The 11789-nt window shown below is 41.5% G+C and overlaps 1 protein-coding gene, 9 non-coding genes and 1 pseudogene across 14 annotated transcripts in view; 1 reads left to right on the top strand and 10 right to left on the bottom strand.

Moving 5' to 3' along the window:
• Nucleotides 1-5655, top strand: part of csnk1g2b (casein kinase 1, gamma 2b) — a 46196-nt gene extending 40541 nt beyond the window's left edge. For all 5 annotated transcript variants that reach the window (XM_088008007.1, XM_088008005.1, XM_088008009.1 and 2 more), the window contains 2 exons: nt 1078-1184; nt 2400-5655. In XM_088008007.1, the coding sequence (XP_087864133.1) occupies nt 1078-1184; nt 2400-2454 (162 nt within the window). In that variant the 3' untranslated portion in view covers nt 2455-5655. The remainder of the gene's footprint in view (nt 1-1077; nt 1185-2399) is intronic.
• Nucleotides 5656-6313: 658 nt separating this feature from the next.
• On the bottom strand, nt 6314-6432 carry LOC148157878 (5S ribosomal RNA). The gene has a single exon (XR_015764178.1). It is a non-coding gene; the product is annotated as a 5S ribosomal RNA (ribosomal RNA).
• A 479-nt stretch (nt 6433-6911) lies between these two features.
• Nucleotides 6912-7030, bottom strand: LOC148157877 (5S ribosomal RNA). Its single transcript, XR_015764177.1, has one exon. It is a non-coding gene; the product is annotated as a 5S ribosomal RNA (ribosomal RNA).
• A 472-nt stretch (nt 7031-7502) lies between these two features.
• LOC148157876 (5S ribosomal RNA) lies at nt 7503-7621 on the bottom strand. Its single transcript, XR_015764176.1, has one exon. It is a non-coding gene; the product is annotated as a 5S ribosomal RNA (ribosomal RNA).
• Nucleotides 7622-8100: 479 nt separating this feature from the next.
• LOC148157875 (5S ribosomal RNA) lies at nt 8101-8219 on the bottom strand. Its single transcript, XR_015764175.1, has one exon. It is a non-coding gene; the product is annotated as a 5S ribosomal RNA (ribosomal RNA).
• A 472-nt stretch (nt 8220-8691) lies between these two features.
• Nucleotides 8692-8810, bottom strand: LOC148157874 (5S ribosomal RNA). Its single transcript, XR_015764174.1, has one exon. It is a non-coding gene; the product is annotated as a 5S ribosomal RNA (ribosomal RNA).
• Nucleotides 8811-9282: 472 nt separating this feature from the next.
• On the bottom strand, nt 9283-9401 carry LOC148157873 (5S ribosomal RNA). Its single transcript, XR_015764173.1, has one exon. It is a non-coding gene; the product is annotated as a 5S ribosomal RNA (ribosomal RNA).
• Nucleotides 9402-9873: 472 nt separating this feature from the next.
• Nucleotides 9874-9982, bottom strand: LOC148157872 (5S ribosomal RNA; annotated as a pseudogene).
• Nucleotides 9983-10461: 479 nt separating this feature from the next.
• Nucleotides 10462-10580, bottom strand: LOC148157871 (5S ribosomal RNA). Its single transcript, XR_015764172.1, has one exon. It is a non-coding gene; the product is annotated as a 5S ribosomal RNA (ribosomal RNA).
• Nucleotides 10581-11052: 472 nt separating this feature from the next.
• Nucleotides 11053-11171, bottom strand: LOC148157870 (5S ribosomal RNA). Its single transcript, XR_015764171.1, has one exon. It is a non-coding gene; the product is annotated as a 5S ribosomal RNA (ribosomal RNA).
• Nucleotides 11172-11650: 479 nt separating this feature from the next.
• Nucleotides 11651-11769, bottom strand: LOC148157869 (5S ribosomal RNA). Its single transcript, XR_015764170.1, has one exon. It is a non-coding gene; the product is annotated as a 5S ribosomal RNA (ribosomal RNA).
• Between the last annotated feature and the right edge of the window lie 20 nt (nt 11770-11789).

Genomic DNA, 11789 nt, shown 5'->3' with positions numbered 1-11789 from the left:
TCTAGACTTATTTCATGTGACTGAGGTCAAACTGTTGTGTTCACAGCCAAACAGACTTTAGAAAGAAACTGGAAGAAGTTAAAAGGAAATAAACATTATTACAAAAAATCTAAGAAAGAAGTGGCAACAATTTATCCATATTTTAGTGTTTCTCTTCAAGAGGAATGTACCTGCTTAATAAAGTTTAATTACCTTCCCTTAGAAGTACTGAGCGTACAAACTGTACAGTAGGCTGACATTTCTTAATAAAAATATAGTTATTTAGTTTAAAAACAACAGCTGTTCTTTGTAATAGTTATATTTTCATCAGCTCTCATCAAAATCATCACATAAACTGGAATAAATGCACGAAAATATTAAAACTCTGTGTAATGAGTTTCACTTTTTGAATTCAGTTACAAATTATATTATATTATTATATAAACTTCATGATTAAAAAAGATCTCAAAACTGAAACTCATTAAGCAGATGATTAATTTCATTTTGTGTAATTTTCTGTTATAAGTGACAAAAAAGAACAACTGTCTGAAACATTGAAGTATTTTTGCTGTCCAAACATGGACATTAATCCATAATTTAGGTCCCATTGTGTTTTTCCCAGATGTCCCATGTCTCCACTGTTGAAGTGGGACAAATACGCCACCTAGTGTTGCTTAGTAGAGCTGCAGGTTTTATCAGTGTTTGTCTTCACATGCAGAGTCCAAACAGGTAGATCTTGTTCTTCCTCTCTTTCATTCCAGCTCCGTTTCTAATGCAGATCAGGTGATGGCTGTGACACCTGCACCACTCTGATTGGTTTTAAATGAAGCTGTCATTCGTGGAAAGCGCTAATCTGTTGAACACAAAGGAAAGAGGAATTAGCTACTTTTTACTGTAGAGTTTCTCTTTGGAGAGGATGAACAGGAAGAATATGAACCAGCTTTAATTTTTAGTCTGTAATGTTGCTTTAGCGCTTCAGTCCAGATTAGACGGTCCTTATCTCCACCTGCGTAACGTGATTTTAACGATGATCCCTGTCTTCCAGTCGTCAGTGTTTGAGAAGTCTGATATCCCTTTTTATTTTTTGAAACGCTGCAGGTGATGAGCTCAACGAACGGCGAGCTGAACACGGACGACCCCACGGCCGGACACTCCAACGCTCCCATCACTGCTCCCACTGAGGTCGATGTGGTTGACGAAACCAAGTATGAAAAAAAATTAAATGAAATTATTACCAGTACTTATGATCCCCTCTCCATTAGATCATAGGTTGAAGCTCTAAGTCAGTTGTGTCAAACTCATCTTAATTTTGGGCCAGAAATATTGATAAAACCAATTAAACTGTTAAAATATCAAGAGATGGCTGCTCCTCCAGGAGTTTCAGTGTTTTAGTGGCTTTTGCATTTAAAATTACAGATTTTGTGGTGCCAACTCAGAAATGTTTGTTGGGAATTTTTACAATATTTGCGCTAAATGTATGATGCTAAATGTGACTTTTTAATACTCACTGTGTCATCTACAGAATATAACTTGACATCATAAGACTGAGGCAGCAGTCACATAAACTCAATGTTTTTGACCAATTTTGAAAAAATTTGCAGTAAAAATCAGAATTTTTTTTTTAATTTGTTGATTTCGTGTGAATTTCGCAGATTTGTGAAAAACTGGAGGGACTTATTGATGTACTTTGGAGTCTAGAGGGCCACATGTAAAGCTACGGCGGCCCATAGCTTTACATGTGGCCCGTGGGCCTCAAGTTTGACACATGGGCTCTAAGTGAATCTCTAGATTACTTTTGCTTGACCCTGGTCTATGTTGTCATAGCAACAGTCTGACAACAGCTCCACTAATGTAACAGGATTTGACACCAGAAAACATGTAAACATTTCCTTCACAAAGAACAGAACCCTCAGTCCGTTACTGTTTTATGATTTCAGGCTTGATGTTTTATTTTGCGTTCATTAATAATTGATCGTCTGAACATCAGCTGTGGTTTATTAGCCATTTTATTTTCCTGCAGCACATCTACTTGTGAAGGTTGTCAAAGTCAAGCTAGCATAGCTGACCCACTTCTCTCTCCCTCGCTATTTTTTTTTCATGATCTGTAAAATGTGATCCCATTGGACATTGTTTTCTAGTTCTTGTTTACATTTAGTATTAAAGCACTTTGTCCCTTTTTCTTTTATATATGATACATTTAAGATTTTACGTGTTGACAACTTTACAGCTAGAACCATGGTAGTCAATGACTGTGAGCAACTTCTCTGTAGAGAACCTGGTTGCTGACATGTTGGTGTGTTAGAATTTGAACTGGAGATGATCAAATATTTAAAGCTGTGAAATGGTCCTTTAGCTTGGTGCTAATGCAGGATGCTAACCGCAGAGATCCTGTTTTTCTAATTGTAACCGTTTCCCTGCAGGTGCTGTTGTTTCTTCAAAAGGAGAAAGAGGAAAGCCCTCCAGAGGCACAAGTGAAGGAAGAGGATGGAGGCAACTTGAAACATTGTGGTCACTGTCGAGTTTTAAATGGAAGCAACTACACAAAAAGGCCCTGCCCCCTTCGTCCCTGCTCATCTTCCCCTACCGGCTGCCACCATGTACCTCCTTCCTTCGCGCTCCCTCCGTTTCTCTCTCTCTCTCTGCCTCTCTCTCTCTCGTTCTCTCTCTCTCTCGTTCTCGGCGCTCCCCACGACTCCCGCCGAGTTGAAGGAATGTTGCAGTCCTACTGACTCCACAAGAGACTTTTGATTCTTTTACAGACTAATTCTAAGCGTACCTGCATTACAACTGGGAGCTCGAGGAAAAGCGTATAAAAGCTGTAACAATGAAACTCGAATACAGTGGCGTGAATTTAAAAAAGAAAAAAAAAAGATGCTGTTTGAAGCAGTTGTTGTATTCTAGATTCCATGCAGAACGTTTGGATCAGCTGTCGATCAGGGGAAACTATTCAGGTGGTTCAAGTGAAAGAAATCTGCTCCGTAGGAATTAAATTTTCTTTTTTTTTTTTTTATCCTTTTTTTTTCTCGGTGTGTATTTTGGGATCAAGGTGAAAGGTGAACTATGCTGATGTTCAATCTGAGAGACAGGAAGCATTTCATCTTTAAAACTGAATCTGATTTTTATGTATTTTTCTTTTTTCTTTTGTTGTTTTGTAAGTTAATCCTCAGTTTTCAGACTCGAACCCTGCATTCAATGCTTCTTTTCATGTTGTAGTTTTCTGGAGTTCGGCTCTTTCCTCTCGTCCTTCAACGTGGTCTTTGTAGCACAGTCACTGGCCTCAGGTACTGTGGAAGAAAGAGCAAAAGCAGATACTAAGCTCTCATTTTTATTGCACTTTTGGGAAAGAAAACAATTACAGTGGAAAATCTTTAGGCTTAAAATTAAAAGTTAAGACTGATCTAGGATGATTATAACTGCGCTCCTGGCTTGAAAAAGAAAGGAAGATGTTTTGATTTCTTTTTTTGTTTTACATCCAAATAATTTACCAGAAAATTGTAGTTTGTGCCTTTTTTAAGTAAAATGTTTAAAGCTCAAGTGAGTGTCCCACAGTGAAATTTTATCTAATCTGGCCCAAAAGCTCGGTGGATTAATGTCCGTGCTCGTGTGTTTGGGAGGGAGCACACTGGCGGCCGCTAATCCGGAAGTTCTTGTAAGCAAATCTGTGAAATGAGCGCGTGCATCCCTGCAGCCCGCTTCAGAGAGGTTTACGGCAACAGAACGGCCACACATGGCCGATGCTGTGATATTTCATCTGAATAAGTAGAAAACAGAAAAAGAGCTCAGTGAGGTTTTCTCTGGAATCGCTGGAATCCCATTTCTGATCAAACGGATCAGTAAAGCTCATGGTGTGGTTTCATGTACCTCATGTTACGTCTTCTTGTTTTCCTCCAACATGTCTGACAAACTCCTGCTTCCTTGCTTAGAAATTTGAAACATACCCTAAAAAATCTCAACTGTTCTGCCATCATTGAGTCTTGTCACCTCCAGCATATAGCCAGCTTTTGTTTGTCGCAAGAAACATTTGAGTTAAGATTTTTGTTTTCATGTGTAAATTTTAATGAAAAAGGAAACATCTGAGCCTGTTTATGTTTGAGACCATGGACTGATTACTAGTTATGCACCAATCATTGATTTCTGATGTTCTGTGACGTCTGACCTGCCGATTTCAACTTTGACTGCCTCCCATGTTGTTTTTTCTTTCTCCTGAGGATTACTGAATCTAATAGAAAATGACATATTTACAAGATTATTCCTGTTCTATGCATCAAAGCATACATTTCTAATCATAACTTGACATGTATTTATTAGGGATTCAACTCAGAATAAGGTTACATACTGTCTGTGGTAATATATTGATAATGCATCATTAAAAACAATTCAGATTTTTGTCAGCATTTGAACTGATCAAGAGAAAATTGGCCAATTCCTAACTGATAGTTTGTGGCACACCAGGAATTCACAAGATGCATAAATGTCCCAAATTATAAAAATAAAATGGTACATAATAATCAGAACCAAATTTATGCCACAAAACATTGATTTTCTGTTCTAATAATCAGTCCAATTTATTTTTTTCCCCCTATAATCCGTCCGCATCTACCCTTCCAGAACATGTTGACCCGTATGTTATAGCATACTCATTTTAAGAACCAATTAAACTGAACTCATACCTGTAGGATTCACAAAAACCATTTTGATCAAGATTATTTCAAACCTCATCTGGTTTTCACACAACGTTGCCACTTTTTTAATTTTTTTATTTATTTTACATTCACATGAATCCAGCTGTTTTTTAAGAGAGCAGATCATTTGTTCCTCTAAGCAGGTTTTAGAGGATTGATGAACAGAAGTGAGAATGCAGCTGTGCAACCCCACAAAGTTCCTGGACGCCTGTCATAGCCATTACTTAATTTAGACATGCAGTATAAGGAAACTGCAGAGTTGTACGTTTGCTGCTGTATATTAACCCAAGCGCATACCCAAATGTTCAGATTATGGCAAGCCAATAGGGCCAAATGTTTTTTTTAGACATGTCTGGCTAAGAAATGGTGTTAAAATCACCTTGGGTTGATGAAAACTCTTCCAGATTTTATGCCTTTAAGTGGTTTTTCAAGGCCACCTGAGCAGCAGAAAAAAAGGGGAAAACCTTTACCCAGTTAATGAATGTTGCTTAATTTGTCATTCTTAAATGAGCCTTTAATATCGAAAAGCTGGACCTCCACCCACCGCCACTCAGGAGCCGTTCAGAACGCATTCTTGATGGGGATCTGGTGACTACACTACCCAACGTGATTTTATGCGATTTGTTTAGGAAACGGGTTGAAAAAAAAAAAAAAAACATCACAAATTTTTGTCGCTAATGGCTTGCCATATAGGATGACTCTACGCCGTTACATGTGGACCTGTTAACAGGGAGCACTTGTTGGCTCATCAAAGTATTCCACTGAAAACTAGATTGGTTCTTGTGACCAGTAGGGAGCTCCAGCTTGTTATAATCCATTACTCTGCGTTTATTATGTGATTTCTAATTGGGGGAGAGAGTTTCCGGAGATGCTCAGACCAGTGTTGAACTGTGCTACTGCTCTACGTCTCTTGGTGTAACTATTTGCAACATGTATTTGTAAATATGACAACGACAGATCTCTAATTGTGAATAAAGGAAGTTTTATCACAGGAGTCAGTCATGGAGCAGTTTTTTCCCTGCTGGTTGCTCTTAACTCTGTAAATCTACGTCGTCTACATCTACGTCACCTGGCTGGTCGTCGGTCGTCACATCTGGCAAGTGTCAGATAAAAGTCGAGGTACTGTTAAAGCTGCAGTATGTAACTTTTATAAAATATATTTTTACATGTTTGGTTGAAGCATCAACCAACAGCGACACAGACTCTTTATCCGTCAACAAACAGCCATGACTGCCATCTTTCATTTTCAATAACAGTTTTCTCATTGCTACAAGTGACATTAAGCTGCTGTCATTCTAGGCTTTTCGCCATGTCTTCCACCACAAAGCCCTTCTTGACGCTCCCTATGTAAAGACAACTGAATAGTCAACAATTGCAATTTTTGTGGTGGAAAATAAACAAAACACAGGTGAATGATTATCGTTCCAAAAAATTAATAGTCCTTTTTCATCTTTGCACTTTTTAGTGCACCACCCTGGCAATACCAGGTGTTTGTATTCCCACCACTAGGGGGCGATAACGACTCTCCGTTTTCACACTATTTCTTTTAAGTCCGCACGGACAAAGAACTTCCACATTCATTCGTAGCTCTGGTCCATTTGTGCTTTAATGTGATGTTCCACAAAAGTCATTCTTGTGGGAGAGTCAGCAAAAGCTTACAGCACCTGGTATTCCCAGGCGGTCTCCCATCCAAGTACTGACCAGGCCCGACCCTGCTTAGCTTCCGAGATCAGACGAGATCGGGCGTGTTCAGGGTGGTATGGCCGTAAGCGATCAACCAACAGCGACACAGACTCTTTATCCGTCAACAAACAGCCATGACTGCCATCTTTCATTTTCAATAACAGTTTTCTCATCGCTACAAGTGACATTAAGCTGCTGTCATTCTAGGCTTTTCGCCATGTCTTCCACCACAAAGCCCTTCTTGACGCTCCCTATGTAAAGACAACTGAATAGACAACAATTGCAATTTTTGTGGTGGAAAATAAACAAAACACAGGTGAATGATTATCGTTGCAAAAAATTAATAGTCCTTTTTCATCTTTGTATCTTTTGGTGCACCCCCAAACCTCCTGGCAATACCAGGTGTTTGTATTCCCACCACTAGGGGGCGATAACGACTCTCCGTTTTCACACTATTTCTTTTAAGTCCGCACGGACAAAGAACTTCCACATTCATTCGTAGCTCTGGTCCATTTGTGCTTTAATGTGATGTTCCACAAAAGTCATTCTTGTGGGAGAGTCAGCAAAAGCTTACAGCACCTGGTATTCCCAGGCGGTCTCCCATCCAAGTACTGACCAGGCCCGACCCTGCTTAGCTTCCGAGATCAGACGAGATCGGGCGTGTTCAGGGTGGTATGGCCGTAAGCGATCAACCAACAGCGACACAGACTCTTTATCCGTCAACAAACAGCCATGACTGCCATCTTTCATTTTCAATAACAGTTTTCTCATCGCTACAAGTGACATTAAGCTGCTGTCATTCTAGGCTTTTCGCCATGTCTTCCACCACAAAGCCCTTCTTGACGCTCCCTATGTAAAGACAACTGAATAGACAACAATTGCAATTTTTGTGGTGGAAAATAAACAAAACACAGGTGAATGATTATCGTTCCAAAAAATTAATAGTCCTTTTTCATCTTTGCACTTTTTAGTGCACCACCCTGGCAATACCAGGTGTTTGTATTCCCACCACTAGGGGGCGATAACGACTCTCCGTTTTCACACTATTTCTTTTAAGTCCGCACGGACAAAGAACTTCCACATTCATTCGTAGCTCTGGTCCATTTGTGCTTTAATGTGATGTTCCACAAAAGTCATTCTTGTGGGAGAGTCAGCAAAAGCTTACAGCACCTGGTATTCCCAGGCGGTCTCCCATCCAAGTACTGACCAGGCCCGACCCTGCTTAGCTTCCGAGATCAGACGAGATCGGGCGTGTTCAGGGTGGTATGGCCGTAAGCGATCAACCAACAGCGACACAGACTCTTTATCCGTCAACAAACAGCCATGACTGCCATCTTTCATTTTCAATAACAGTTTTCTCATCGCTACAAGTGACATTAAGCTGCTGTCATTCTAGGCTTTTCGCCATGTCTTCCACCACAAAGCCCTTCTTGACGCTCCCTATGTAAAGACAACTGAATAGACAACAATTGCAATTTTTGTGGTGGAAAATAAACAAAACACAGGTGAATGATTATCGTTGCAAAAAATTAATAGTCCTTTTTCATCTTTGTATCTTTTGGTGCACCCCCAAACCTCCTGGCAATACCAGGTGTTTGTATTCCCACCACTAGGGGGCGATAACGACTCTCCGTTTTCACACTATTTCTTTTAAGTCCGCACGGACAAAGAACTTCCACATTCATTCGTAGCTCTGGTCCATTTGTGCTTTAATGTGATGTTCCACAAAAGTCATTCTTGTGGGAGAGTCAGCAAAAGCTTACAGCACCTGGTATTCCCAGGCGGTCTCCCATCCAAGTACTGACCAGGCCCGACCCTGCTTAGCTTCCGAGATCAGACGAGATCGGGCGTGTTCAGGGTGGTATGGCCGTAAGCGATCAACCAACAGCGACACAGACTCTTTATCCGTCAACAAACAGCCATGACTGCCATCTTTCATTTTCAATAACAGTTTTCTCATCGCTACAAGTGACATTAAGCTGCTGTCATTCTAGGCTTTTCGCCATGTCTTCCACCACAAAGCCCTTCTTGACGCTCCCTATGTAAAGACAACTGAATAGACAACAATTGCAATTTTTGTGGTGGAAAATAAACAAAACACAGGTGAATGATTATCGTTCCAAAAAATTAATAGTCCTTTTTCATCTTTGCACTTTTTAGTGCACCACCCTGGCAATACCAGGTGTTTGTATTCCCACCACTAGGGGGCGATAACGACTCTCCGTTTTCACACTATTTCTTTTAAGTCCGCACGGACAAAGAACTTCCACATTCATTCGTAGCTCTGGTCCATTTGTGCTTTAATGTGATGTTCCACAAAAGTCATTCTTGTGGGAGAGTCAGCAAAAGCTTACAGCACCTGGTATTCCCAGGCGGTCTCCCATCCAAGTACTGACCAGGCCCGACCCTGCTTAGCTTCCGAGATCAGACGAGATCGGGCGTGTTCAGGGTGGTATGGCCGTAAGCGATCAACCAACAGCGACACAGACTCTTTATCCGTCAACAAACAGCCATGACTGCCATCTTTCATTTTCAATAACAGTTTTCTCATCGCTACAAGTGACATTAAGCTGCTGTCATTCTAGGCTTTTCGCCATGTCTTCCACCACAAAGCCCTTCTTGACGCTCCCTATGTAAAGACAACTGAATAGACAACAATTGCAATTTTTGTGGTGGAAAATAAACAAAACACAGGTGAATGATTATCGTTCCAAAAAATTAATAGTCCTTTTTCATCTTTGCACTTTTTAGTGCACCACCCTGGCAATACCAGGTGTTTGTATTCCCACCACTAGGGGGCGATAACGACTCTCCGTTTTCACACTATTTCTTTTAAGTCCGCACGGACAAAGAACTTCCACATTCATTCGTAGCTCTGGTCCATTTGTGCTTTAATGTGATGTTCCACAAAAGTCATTCTTGTGGGAGAGTCAGCAAAAGCTTACAGCACCTGGTATTCCCAGGCGGTCTCCCATCCAAGTACTGACCAGGCCCGACCCTGCTTAGCTTCCGAGATCAGACGAGATCGGGCGTGTTCAGGGTGGTATGGCCGTAAGCGATCAACCAACAGCGACACAGACTCTTTATCCGTCAACAAACAGCCATGACTGCCATCTTTCATTTTCAATAACAGTTTTCTCATCGCTACAAGTGACATTAAGCTGCTGTCATTCTAGGCTTTTCGCCATGTCTTCCACCACAAAGCCCTTCTTGACGCTCCCTATGTAAAGACAACTGAATAGACAACAATTGCAATTTTTGTGGTGGAAAATAAACAAAACACAGGTGAATGATTATCGTTCCAAAAAATTAATAGTCCTTTTTCATCTTTGCACTTTTTAGTGCACCACCCTGGCAATACCAGGTGTTTGTATTCCCACCACTAGGGGGCGATAACGACTCTCCGTTTTCACACTATTTCTTTTAAGTCCGCACGGACAAAGAACTTCCACATTCATTCGTAGCTCTGGTCCATTTGTGCTTTAATGTGATGTTCCACAAAAGTCATTCTTGTGGGAGAGTCAGCAAAAGCTTACAGCACCTGGTATTCCCAGGCGGTCTCCCATCCAAGTACTGACCAGGCCCGACCCTGCTTAGCTTCCGAGATCAGACGTGTTCAGGGTGGTATGGCCGTAAGCGATCAACCAACAGCGACACAGACTCTTTATCTGTCAACAAACAGCCATGACTGCCATCTTTCATTTTCAATAACAGTTTTCTCATCGCTACAAGTGACATTAAGCTGCTGTCATTCTAGGCTTTTCGCCATGTCTTCCACCACAAAGCCCTTCTTGACGCTCCCTATGTAAAGACAACTGAATAGACAACAATTGCAATTTTTGTGGTGGAAAATAAACAAAACACAGGTGAATGATTATCGTTGCAAAAAATGAATAGTCCTTTTTCATCTTTGCATCTTTTGGTGCACCCCCAAACCTCCTGGCAATACCAGGTGTTTGTATTCCCACCACTAGGGGGCGATAACGACTCTCCGTTTTCACACTATTTCTTTTAAGTCCGCACGGACAAAGAACTTCCACATTCATTCGTAGCTCTGGTCCATTTGTGCTTTAATGTGATGTTCCACAAAAGTCATTCTTGTGGGAGAGTCAGCAAAAGCTTACAGCACCTGGTATTCCCAGGCGGTCTCCCATCCAAGTACTGACCAGGCCCGACCCTGCTTAGCTTCCGAGATCAGACGAGATCGGGCGTGTTCAGGGTGGTATGGCCGTAAGCGATCAACCAACAGCGACACAGACTCTTTATCCGTCAACAAACAGCCATGACTGCCATTTTTCATTTTCAATAACAGTTTTCTCATCGCTACAAGTGACATTAAGCTGCTGTCATTCTAGGCTTTTCGCCATGTCTTCCACCACAAAGCCCTTCTTGACGCTCCCTATGTAAAGACAACTGAATAGACAACAATTGCAATTTTTGTGGTGGAAAATAAACAAAACACAGGTGAATGATTATCGTTCCAAAAAATTAATAGTCCTTTTTCATCTTTGCACTTTTTAGTGCACCACCCTGGCAATACCAGGTGTTTGTATTCCCACCACTAGGGGGCGATAACGACTCTCCGTTTTCACACTATTTCTTTTAAGTCCGCACGGACAAAGAACTTCCACATTCATTCGTAGCTCTGGTCCATTTGTGCTTTAATGTGATGTTCCACAAAAGTCATTCTTGTGGGAGAGTCAGCAAAAGCTTACAGCACCTGGTATTCCCAGGCGGTCTCCCATCCAAGTACTGACCAGGCCCGACCCTGCTTAGCTTCCGAGATCAGACGAGATCGGGCGTGTTCAGGGTGGTATGGCCGTAAGCGATCAACCAACAGCGACACAGACTCTTTATCCGTCAACAAACAGCCATGACTGCCATCTTTCATTTTCAATAACAGTTTTCTCATCGCTACAAGTGACATTAAGCTGCTGTCATTCTAGGCTTTTCGCCATGTCTTCCACCACAAAGCCCTTCTTGACGCTCCCTATGTAAAGACAACTGAATAGACAACAATTGCAATTTTTGTGGTGGAAAATAAACAAAACACAGGTGAATGATTATCGTTGCAAAAAATGAATAGTCCTTTTTCATCTTTGTATCTTTTGGTGCACCCCCAAACCTCCTGGCAATACCAGGTGTTTGTATTCCCACCACTAGGGGGCGATAACGACTCTCCGTTTTCACACTATTTCTTTTAAGTCCGCACGGACAAAGAACTTCCACATTCATTCGTAGCTCTGGTCCATTTGTGCTTTAATGTGATGTTCCACAAAAGTCATTCTTGTGGGAGAGTCAGCAAAAGCTTACAGCACCTGGTATTCCCAGGCGGTCTCCCATCCAAGTACTGACCAGGCCCGACCCTGCTTAGCTTCCGAGATCAGACGAGATCGGGCGTGTTCAGGGTGGTATGGCCGTAAGCGATCAACCAACAGCGACACA

This window comes from Poecilia mexicana, unplaced genomic scaffold (assembly GCF_051168715.1).
Source record: "Poecilia mexicana isolate PSO_F unplaced genomic scaffold, ASM5116871v1 scaffold_8, whole genome shotgun sequence".
Taxonomy (NCBI): domain Eukaryota; kingdom Metazoa; phylum Chordata; class Actinopteri; order Cyprinodontiformes; family Poeciliidae; genus Poecilia; species Poecilia mexicana.
The sequence above is the reverse complement of the archived record's forward strand: the minus strand, read 5'-3'. Positions and strand labels throughout refer to the sequence as shown.